Below are 12,093 nucleotides of genomic sequence, written 5' to 3' on the forward strand. Positions count from 1 at the left end.
TCGTTTCTTTTTTTTTTAGTTAGGAGTGTTTATGATATCATGGTCACTGCTGACCGCTTATATAATCCCTGAAATTCGTTTGCAGTTTATGCGAAGATTGTACGACGGTCAGCATAAATCTTTTCTATTTTGTTATGTTTCGAATTATACAACCCAAAAATACCTAGAATTTGTTTCGGAATATAAAAAAATAGAAATGTGATTTTGAAGGAAATGATATTAAGAAAATTAATATATATTATTCTTATGATACCAATATGTGGTTCGTAGGTTTGTCTAAACCAACAAAAAGAAAACGGTTGGTAGGTTTGTGGTAAGAGATTCCACGATAACTTAAACAAATGGAAGGGTCCGGTTTCTGTCTCTTCAAATATTTTATTTTTAAAGTGGAGAATCTACTTTGAAGATAGAGGCAACATTTTAGATTGAGTTGTGTTATTTGAACATCATTTTATATGACAACCTTTGCAACAACCAAAATTTTACAAATAAAATGAGTGATTGGCACAAAAATCAAAGCAATAGAGAGAGAAAGTAAAAATATAATGTGAGTATGAAAGAGAAAATTATCACAAAAGTTGTCAAAAATTGATTGTTCAAATATCATTTCTCTTTTAGATTAGAATACATGTGCACAAGGTCCTCGTGGGGTGTTGGTTTGCCACTTTGCATACGTTTTTGACATTCAATCATTGCATAAAAATAGATAATAAAAATCAGATTTTGTTTATTAGGTGTGTAGAAAAATTCAATGAGTTAAAAGTATAAACACTACGCTGTGTGATCTATCCAACGTGACTTCCACTTTCTTTTTTCTTTTTTAACTCATAACCTTAAGATCTTGTTAACGGGTACCCTGAACACTGGTTGAGAAACTAAAAGTAGAAAGAAAATAGGTCAAATACTTTCCTGGGTTCTTTAAGTTTCATGTTTATTTCAGATAGATCCTTTAAGTTTCTAAGGTTTCAGATAAGTCCTTTAAGTTTGAAGTTTGTTTCGGATAGGTCCTTTAAGTTTCGAGTTTGTTTCAGATATGTCCTTTCTATCAACCTCCGTTAAGCCAAAGTTGATTTGATAGAAATGACCTATCTGAAACAAACTCGAAACTTAAAGGACCTATCCGAAACAAACTTGAAACTTAAAGGACCTATCTAAAACCTTAGAAACTTAAAGGACCTATTGAAACAATCGTAAAACTTAAAAGATCCAGAGAGGCATTTGACCAAGACAATATATATTTTGCATTGAAAAATGCAATTTTTTAACTTTTAAAATATAGAATACACAATTTTCAAAAAATCATTTCCTTTTATAATTCCTTAACCAGTCCCCCGGAGCACCGGTTAACATTTCTCTAACCTTCATTCTACCCAAAGTGAGACTATGTATTTAATCTTCCAAGTTCCAATTTCCACACTTGTTTGAGCACGTTCATTGCTAGAAAAAAAAAAAAAAAAAAAAAAGGGTGCTCAAACTAACACACAATACAAAGCTTGGATTAGAGGTGCCAATGGCCAATACATTATTATTGGTCATGCTAGCAACCCTAACAAAGCCTGGATTTCTTCTTAACCAAGACTCATAGTGATTTTTCAGCTTCTCATTAGTGTGTGAAGCAATTAACTTGTTCATCTCCGATGCACCTTTTGCAATGCCCACCCTCCTCCAATAACTCCCCAACTTTAATTTTAACCTTACAACATATAACTGCATTTCCAAAACAATCTTCGGACAATCAAACTTTCTTCTTGTGCGTCAAGTTGTTTGGAACGGGTCACATGGCACCAAAGGTGAGCTAAAAGCGCATATAGGAAATATATTTTGACGGTACCAATCTCTGTGTTGACTTTTGATTTCAGTTGTAAGATTTTCTCCTTTTTAAAGTGGAACAATCTCTCCAACAAACCATATTTTTCGTCTTTGGATGATGAACAACTCAACCCATCAGAGTGATTCTGATGTAGGAGGGTTTCCTTAATATTTTATTATTTCGGCCCAATGTATTTATTTGACTATTTTGTTTTCTGTTTTGGATTTTCGACCCATTAGGGTTTTGTTATTTCCCTAGTATTTAAGCTTAACAGTTGTAACATAAGAGGAAACTTTTATTCATTCAATAATATTTTAGAGAGTTTTCTCAATTTCTGGTGGATTCCAGAACTCTATTTCCACAAGTTTATCGTTTGCAAACTTGTTCCTTTTCAATCTAGGTTTAACGCTTACTAGCATACGCTTCTGACTGCGTCAGTTGGTAACAGAGTAGGTTTCTCTTGTTCTTTTCCTAACATGATAAGTAATGAAAGATCAACTAACTGATAACGAGGGCAGAGTTTGACGACATAGTCGTGACTCTTACCACAATCATGAACGCTTTGCGACAAAATTGGCGATGTCAACAACTTAGATATGGCTAACAACAACAACAACAGAACCAACCAGAACAGGGGAGTTGGACCAAGTATGGTTTCACATGGTAGAAACAATTAAATTATTGAGGATTCAAGTTCTTCAGAGGTGGAGGAGATTGATTTGCTGGATGGGGATGATAGACAAACTAACTACAAAACCTAATATGATGCAAGAGAGGATAGCTCCACCAAATATTGTTAGCAAAGTCTTGGTGTTGTGACCGGCAACAACTCCAATGTGAACGACACGCTTGTAGGCAGTACAACATCTTGGGTTCTCTGGAGAACAGTCGACCCTAAGTATGCCAATAATGAAGTTTATGTAGATCTTTGTAGAACAAATGGATGCAACAATAAACAGGGGTGGTACTTTGGTGAAGTGTGAGATTAACGGTGAGGTTCAAGTAAATTCCCACATCACCGGTCTGCCTAATTTAACTCTTTTATTTGTGAATCATTCATTCCTTGATGATGTGAGGTTCCATCCTTGTGTTAGATTTCGGCCTTAGGTCTCCAATTAAATTCTTTCATTTGTGCCTCCTGATGGACAATTTAAGCTAATGAATTACAAAGTTAGAAAATTGAAGAGTACCCCAATATATGTAAAGCCACAATTGGTATCCTTAACTTCTTTTTTGCATTTCACCCCAATGGGATTTAGAAGGTTAGTCTCTTGTTCATCGGAGGAGTCAACATGCATGGGGAGCTTTTTATTAGAATGAGAATTTGGGGTCGAGTTCTTCAGAGATGGAGGAGACTGATGTGGGAGAGTTTCCTTAATATTTTATTATTTCGGGCCAATTTATTTATTTGTCTATTTTGTTTTATGTTTTGGATTTTCAACTCATTTGGGTTTTGTTATTTCCCTAGTATTTAAGCGTAACAGTTGCAACCCAAGAGAAATTTTTTATTCATTCAATAATATTTTAGAGAGTTTTCTTACAATATTAAACATCAATAGAATAAATAAATATTAAATAAATTCACATAATTGATCAATTCTTTATTTAATTAATTAGTAGCACAATTAATGAATAAAGTTTAAAATATAAATCCTAGATTACTGATTAATTGATCTGACGAATATGATTAAAGGTGAATTTATTTCGGCGGGGAATAATTCAATTTGAGGCACAATCATGTGTCAAAGGTTGTGGCTCCTGTGAAATCTCCGATCATCTTTTTTTACTTTGTAATCATTTTGGTATGGCCTGGTACCTGGTTCGTCAATGGTTAGGTATCTATACTGCGGATCCCTTTACATTAGTGGATCACTTCATACAATTTGGTTCTTCAGCAGGTTATTCAAAGGTGCGGTGTTCTTTTATTCACTTAATTTGGTTTGCAACTTCATGGGTTATTTGGAAGGAAAGGAATGACAGACTCTTCAGAACAAAACAGAGCTCATTTCCTCAGCTTTTGGAGAACATTAGGCTACTCTCTTTTTATTGGCATAAAGCAAAATGTGCTAGTTTTAATTATAAGTTTCATGATTGGTGTCAGAACTCGTTCTTGTGTTTGGGTATAGGCTAATCATTGTTCATTCTTGTTGATACTTTGCTGTAAATATTTGCTGTCTTTCTTGGCACACCTTATGCTAGAAGGACAATCAGTCGTTTAATATATCCCATTTTGATTTCTTAAAAAAAATATTAAATATAAATATTTTAAACTAATTAAGTAATTAGTGGCACGATTAATTGAATAATATTTTAATTAAGTAATTACTTAATTAGTTTTTTCAAATATTAGTTTATTGATTTGACGAAACCTTTCCATGAATTCTAGTTCTCTTTGGTTTAATGCACCAATTAAAGTGAAAAATTAATTTTTAAGGTCACCTAACATTTTTTAGTCTGAAAAAGAAGTTAAGTTACATTTTTATTTGGATAATGTTTGATAGACCCTTCACATGAGTGTATACACTTTAAAGAGAACGAGATAGAGAAAGTAATATGCTAGGTTGATAATATGATTTAAAGATAAATAAATATAAAATGAGATTTGAACGAGTGTTGGAAAATATACAAATGCACAAATATTCAACTCAAATATAAGAAAAAGTTTGATTTTTCTTATTATTCTACTCAAATATAATTGAGTGGGTTGATAAGAGTAGTACAAATTATCCCCTTGAAAAAGAGTAGCACAAACTGTAACATTTGATGACGATAAAACAAAAAAAAACAAAAAAAAAGAGTAGTACTATAATACAACTTAGTCCAACAAAAGTAACCACATGCACCGTATCAACCGAGTCCTTGATTTTTAGGGTCATGCTAACATTTATCCATATAAGCTAAATATTTGATAAATGATAAATATTTACAGAAAAATATTATTGAAAAATAAATTTACACAATTTTTAAGACGAAATTTATATTTTAAGTTCCTTAACATTTAACATGTATCCTATTTTGCTTATTCTTAATAAAATAAATTGCTTATTTAAAAAATAAATATAAAGCAAAGATGAAAACTTCTTAACATAGGTAATGAAAAAAAAAAAAAAAAAAAAAAAAAAAACTTAACAATATTGTATCATATTGATTTTACACACCTCACGCTGCATTAGTTGGACACAACATCCATGAAATTGGGGTCATTTCCCATTCCCTCCAAAATCTCACGAGGAAGACAAACTTGAAGGTCTATACTACCTTCTTCTATTCCGGCAAATACCGTAATAAGTCCATTTATTTTATATCCACTACGAACTGCCAGAGGCTTTCCCCATCCAAAATCATTACCATAAACATCAAACCATGGAGAACTACTAATGGATATGAAATTATTTTTTACCATGTTCTTAGCAAGCCTAAAAAAGCTTGGATTTCTTAACCAAGACTCGTAATGATTCTTCAACTTCTCATCAGTGTGTGAAGCAATTAACTTGTTCATCTCCAAAGCACCTTTACAAAGTCCACCTTCCTCCAACAATTCCCCAGCTTTCATTTTAACCATACAACTTATAAGTGCATTTCCAAAATAATCTTCTGGTAACGGTGGAACTAACCTTGGTCGAACTCCTATCACGACTCTATTAAATACTTCTTCTTGTGGGTCAAATTGTTTGAAACGGGTCACATAGCACCAAACGTGAGTTAAAAGTGCTTGTAGAGAAGATATTTTGGTGGTGCCGATCTCTTCGTTGATTTTCGATTTCAATTGTAGGATTTTCTCCTTTGTGAAATGAAATAACCTATTTGATAAACAATATTTTTCCTCATTAAACGATGAAAAACTCAACCTATCAGAGTGATCATTTTGTTGCTCCAAAGTGAAAGGAAATCGTATAGGCCGTTGAACACCATTTGGAAACCAACGCTCTAGTGTTGGGGGTTTAGATATTTGATGATGACAACAACTACGTGAGATTTCAGCCCAGGAATTGATGAAATGCCACACGGACTTTCCGTCAACGACAACATGGTTAAATGAGCAACCAATGAAAATACCGTCAACTAGCTCCGTTACTTGAACTGCCAACAATGGTTTTGATGTGCCTTCATAGCTTCTTACTTCGGATAAAGCAAATAATAAATCAACAATTGGAGGTACGTAGGTGGGTTCTAGGATGTCTGCAACACAAGTATTCTCTGCTGCGGCATGGACAAAGAGTACACCTGCATTGTTGCATATAACGGAACACGAAACAGTGTTGTCTCTGTGTTCCGTTATTTTGAGACGGCCGGCAAGAGGTTGGAAAAAGGCAAGGGCTGAGGACAGAGAGTGTCTCAGCCGTTGGATTTGGTTAGCTACAACCGGATGGCGATAAAGAAGGCCCTTTTTGTTGGTTAAAACAAGTAGATACCGGAGATCCCATGGAGTCAAATGGATTGTTTGCTCACTTGATTTTGGTGCCTTGATTGTATCGGTGGAGAGAACTCGAATAGCTCCCATTTTTTATTTTGATCAAAATTTCTCTATCATATTGAAACGCTCAGTTCATAGAGCGGTTATATAAAAAACTTGATTGATTTTTCTTTTTTAGGAAAAAGAAAAACTTTATTGATTAAAAAACATGATAGATATCAAACTAATATAGAAAAGATATTGAGAATCTTGCTAAGGACAATATCGTGGCAGAAACGTGGTATTATTTTAATCTTATGATACCAACACTTGGTTGGTGGGTTTTTTTTTCCGAATTTAAACCATGGACCTTGCATAGTGACGGAACTAGAAAAAGAAGTTCAGGTAGGCCACTAAAATAAATTATAATACATAAGGATAGAATTGTCAGTTGACAGAATGATATGCGGGAGATTTGCAAATTCGAAGGTCTAGAAGCCTCCGTTGACATGTCAAGTATAAGCATCACAAAAATCACGTATGCCACTTTTGAAACTGTTGAAAACTAAATCGTTGAAAAATTGTTTAAAGTCTCGCAAAATAGACCAATAATGGAATTATTAAAATTTTCGGGTGGGCCACTACACCACTTTGCGAGAATTTGGGTCAGCCGAAACGTAAAATCGACACAAAATTGTATAAAATCTTGCAAAATAGATTTATAGTCGATAATTTTTAGATTTTTTTTGGATGGGCCGTGGCTCAACCTAGCTCTTGAAAGGCTCCGCCTCTAACCTTGCATATATATTAAGCATTGTTCTTACGAACTAAGTTCACGGAGACTTGATGGATTGGTTCATTCAAATAAAAAAGTTGTTGACATTATAAAAAAAAAAAATTGGTTTGTAGGTAGGGGTAAAAGAGTCTGATAACTTAAACAAGCCCGGTTTAGAAAACAAATCTTGAACGAGCGAGTCACTATTTAGTGCGTTTTTTTTTTTTTTTTTTTTAGATATTATTTAGCGCGTGTTTGATTGGTTAATTTGATATTTTATTTAAACTAACGTGTTATTTTTTTTTTTTTTTTGAAGGACTAACGTGTTATTTTGAAAAATTAAACTAATGTGTTTATCATTTTTCCCTTTTATTCTTTTATTTAAAGATAATTGTAGTGGATTGACGGTCCAAAACAATTTTGCACATACGGCCAATCAAAATATTTTGAATTGTCACGTCAGTTAAAAACAAAACAATAATTTAATTGGTTGTATGTGCAAAATTGTTTTGGACTGTCAACCCACCATCATTAAACTCTTATTTAAATTATTTATTAAAAATTGTTTGATCCATTTAGAAACTTCAAACCACAATGGAAACTTAAATTATTTTTAAAAATAGTTACATCTTATTAAAATAGGCACAACATCGCATAGACAATATTCGACACCATTAAAATAGCTTATTTTAATCTTATTTACTAAATATTTTGTTTTTGAAATATGCTAAAAAATATATTTGATCATAGTATATATCATTATTTGATCATAATATATATCAATATTAGTATATATCATTATTGTTGAAGGTTTTTTTCCGACGTTAATTTATTATAACAATTAAATCATCATTCATTTTAGACTGACTCGTTTAATTGAACAGTTAAATTAGATCTAAGTCTAAGAACTATGTCAGTAGTCATTCAATCTATGAAATCATTCTATATATGATTAGTATATAAAAAACATTGCATACAAATTAAATTGAATAAAAAAGCTAAAATATGGTTTTGGTCCCTACAAATATGTCTTGTTTTGGTTTTAATCTCTGTAAAAAAAAATTGGTTTTGGTCCCTGCAAAATACTTTGTTTTTGAAAATAGTCCCTCCAGGGGGAGGGACTATTTTCAAAAGTAAAATATTTTGCATGAACCTTGTAACGCCCTCTTTGAATTATTTGATTTATTTAATTATTTAATTGAGTCTAAAATTTATTAAGAAGAGTTTAAAATATATTTATTTGATTATGTGATTTATTAAGTGGCTTATGTTGTTATTTAATAGATTAAGATTTGAAAATAGAAATAAGATTGAGTTGAGAGTTTGTTATGAGATTTTAGAGAGTTTTGGGGGAGAAAGAGAAATAAGATAAAATAGAAAAAGGGTTATAAATAGGAGAAACCTAGTTTAGAAAAAACATAACGTACGATCAATTTTGGAAAAAAGGGAGAAAAAGCCGAGAGGAGGGAGAAGACCTAGGAGTGCTGCGATTTTCATCTATAAGGTAAGGGTGAGACTAACATTCAATAATCTTGAGTCTATGATTCTGAAAATTGTATTTAACATGTTGTAGGTTTTAGTTTTTGAGAATTTGGGAATTAAGGTTAAAAGTGATTATTTGATGATTTTCTAAAATAATGTTTTGGGTCAAGTTTTATATGGTTTTGAGTCTCTTTTGATGTATATAAATGTTTAGACAAACTTTGGGATCAAATTTGGGCATAGGGAATTTAAAATTGGGATTTTAGGGTGAAAAGTGTGTTTTTCCCGAGTTGCTCTTTGACAGCATGTCCTGTTTCATGTTCTTGCGTCTTTTTCACACGTTTCAGTTTTGAATTAGCCTTTGGTGTAAACATGAAAGTTGTAGATAATTGTGTTAGCTTTCCAGTGGCGTCGGTTTGACTTGAAAATGATTTTCGGTTTATGAGTTATGGTTAAATTACTGCACGTAGGTCACAGTGAATTTTTATGAATTTCAGCACAACTTTGTCCGAATTTGAAATGAAAACTGGTATTGATTGGTACAGAATTGGTCTTAGGTGTAAACACGAAAGTTGTAGGTATAAATGTTAGCTTTCTAATGCCATTGGTTTCACTTCAAAAGGATTTATAGAACTTGAGTTATAGTTAAATTACTGCCTGTAGGTCACAGTGAATAATTGAATATGATTGATGAATGAGTATATGAATGTATATGTTGTGAATACGATATTTTTCATGATTGATGAAGTGTTATATATATATATATATATGATATTTTAAGATGTTGATTATTATTTGATGTTGTTATATTGTGATATAATTGTATATGCATTACTTGAATTATATGTAAATAATTGAGACGTTGTTGACTTGCATTTGATATTATTATGTCATGTTGTTTTTGTGTTGCTGTTGTTATTTAACTAAGCTGCATGAGTCGGTCTAAGTTGATTAAGATGATGAAGTTCCAAATTATTGGATTATATAAGAGGTTGTCGATTTAAGATATTAAGAGGTCGAGTCCATGCATTAGCATTTCATTGTTGGGGGCTTGATGCCCTGGAGCCTTTGCTCAATTAAGTTGAGGGCTTGATGCCCTGGGAGCCTTTTTACGCTCAAATAAAGTTGAGGGCTTGATGCCCTAGGAGCCTATTTACGCTCAAAGATTGGTACCACATGCAATGTTAGAAGATTAAGTTGCATAGTCAAGTTGTCAAGTTGTCGAGTTGATAAGTTGTAGAAATTGCGTTGTCGTTGTCGTTGAGTTGTCATTTGTCAATGAGTTGTTAATAAAGAACTAAGTGAAGTATTAATATTTATTAATCATTCTTATTTATGTTGTTGTTATATCAATATAAGATGATGAATATGTTGTTTGTTTACATGATTATGATTAAGATGAATATGTTGTTTGTTTATATGATTATTATCATTAAGTGATGATTATGTCATGTTGTATATGATTATTATTATTAACTGATGATTAAGTTGTGTTGTTATGTTATTATGAAATGATGATTAGAAGTTGGTTGAACTATTAAGAATTATTACATGAAGAATTATTATTACTAATAGATGAAGTTATCTATGTTGTTAAATATAATTAATGAATTATATGCTTGATATTATTGTTTTGTGAAATCTCACCCCTTCTGCTTGGAAATGTTGCTCTTCGTATGAGTAACTTGCAGGTAACCAAGAGTAGTTGACGTCGTGTGAGCTTTCTCTCTCGTGTGTCTTAGGTGCTCTGATACGTAACGGGATGAGATCTTTTGTTATTGCTTTTCTATTCCTTACGTATTGTTTTTGAAGATTTATGATTATGTTTTTAGATTAGATTTTTATGAAACATTTATGAAGAGACCTTCGTGCCAAAGACTGTTTAGTTATTGAATAAATTCTGCTACGAAGTATTAAAGATTTTGTTATTAAATTTTAAAGGATAAATAGTTATTTATTCAGTTTATGATTTTAAGAAAAGAATGTGACATTTCGTTTTATGTGAATACTCTGATTATTTATGCGAAATTTTTATGTTGGGAAAACAAAGTGTTACAAACCTTTTTAAAAATCAAAAGATTTTACAGGGACTATTTTTCTAATAAATGAGTTCAGTCATCATGTGCCACGTGTGCAAATCATCACAAAAGTGGGGTCAGGGACCAAAACCAAAATGAGACATATTTGCAGGGACCAAAAACAAAACAAAAAATTACAGGGACTAAAACCAAAACGAAACATATTTGCAGAGACCATAATCATATTTTAGCCGAATAAAAATTAGATTTGCATTATCATAGATAGTGTTTCACAACCTACATAATTAAAACAGATGAAACAAATTCATCTCAGACCTAATCAAAGATAACTAACTAGACATTATCAAATAAATAAACAACATAGTAAAAAAAATAAATCGATAAAGTTCCATAATTGCCGACGTTGCTCCTTAATTTCTTTTCAATCGGTGTGGTTGTTGTTTTCCATGTCCACGTAGTTTCTCGTGCTTTGTTCGTTTCCTCCTTATTTGCCAAGTCAAGTAGCAAACCTAATCGGTACCGGTCAGCTGACATGTTCTCCTTGGCCCATTTGATTCAAAAGCATACGATGCACCCCTTCTTGATCCACGTCACCTTCTTATCTCCTATACCCACCCGTCATATATATATATATATATATATATATATATATAGACAAGGCAATGCAAATTATTCAATTCACATTTTTCTTCTATTAACTAGTTACAAACTCGTGCTTCAATAACGTATTTGATAAAAAAAATTATTCGAAAGAAGATATGTTAAAACGACGGAACATTGTAATTCATCATAAAATATGTATGAGCTTATTAGAGAGCATATAATCAGTTTATGAGATTAGAAATTGACATAATATTTAGGATGAAAACAATCGGAACCAATGATGTGTAAATTTACATATTAACCAAAATTGTAAAAAAGAGTGTTGTTGTTATAGAGTTACCAAAAAATGATTGATACACATATTTACATAAAATGAAATCAAGCAAAAAAGTAGCATCGGTGAGTGAAGATAATCTAGTCTAGGATTAGAGTTAAGGTGATATGTTGAAAGTGCGGATCATGAACACCAAATCTTTATTTGGGAACGACTTGAACGTGCATATTATTAGGCGGCTTCTCTAGATCAAAAAATTAACTTATCACCTACCTCTAACATATGTTCTCAGCAAAATTTGAACCATTGGGCGCCTAAGTATTTTTGTAACTTGCTCTCTTTGCCGTTATCAAGCGACACTTATACTTTTTTTGAGCTTGTTTGTCGATGAGTGGGATTGTTTTCCGTGTTCCTTTTAGAAATGTCATTGATATCTTATTTGAGAAGTTCTAGGTACAAAACAAATTGCAGTATTAATTAGAAGTTGCATATATGTACATTTCTAAAACATTTACCTAAGCATTATAAAGATTTGTTGTAGGAAAAGAGCATGTTTTATTTTGTTCAAGAGATTAGGAAAACAACATTATAATTAACATAATACTAATTGGAACCAATGAAGGAACCAACAATGTGCAGATTAACGTTACATAATAGTTAGGTCTATAAAAGAGATTGCAAGTTTCATAGACTAACCAAAACGGAAGTTTTGCCAAT

At 31.9% G+C, this 12,093-nt stretch overlaps 1 protein-coding gene across 1 annotated transcript; it reads right to left on the reverse strand.

The window, feature by feature from the left end:
* Positions 1-4,460: 4,460 nt before the first annotated feature.
* Positions 4,461-6,411, reverse strand: LOC11428114 (uncharacterized acetyltransferase At3g50280). Its single transcript, XM_003604960.4, has one exon. The coding sequence runs from the start codon at positions 6,309-6,311 to the stop codon at positions 4,980-4,982; it is 1,332 nt and encodes a 443-aa protein (XP_003605008.1). The 5' UTR covers positions 6,312-6,411; the 3' UTR covers positions 4,461-4,979.
* Positions 6,412-12,093: the final 5,682 nt, after the last annotated feature.

This window comes from Medicago truncatula, chromosome 4 (assembly GCF_003473485.1).
Source record: "Medicago truncatula cultivar Jemalong A17 chromosome 4, MtrunA17r5.0-ANR, whole genome shotgun sequence".
NCBI classification, from domain to species: Eukaryota; Viridiplantae; Streptophyta; class Magnoliopsida; order Fabales; family Fabaceae; genus Medicago; species Medicago truncatula.

Coding starts and splice junctions, on each gene's coding strand:
- LOC11428114 (XM_003604960.4), bottom strand. CDS start 6,311: ATGGGAGCTATTCGAGTTCTCTCCACCGATACAATCAAGGCACCAAAA.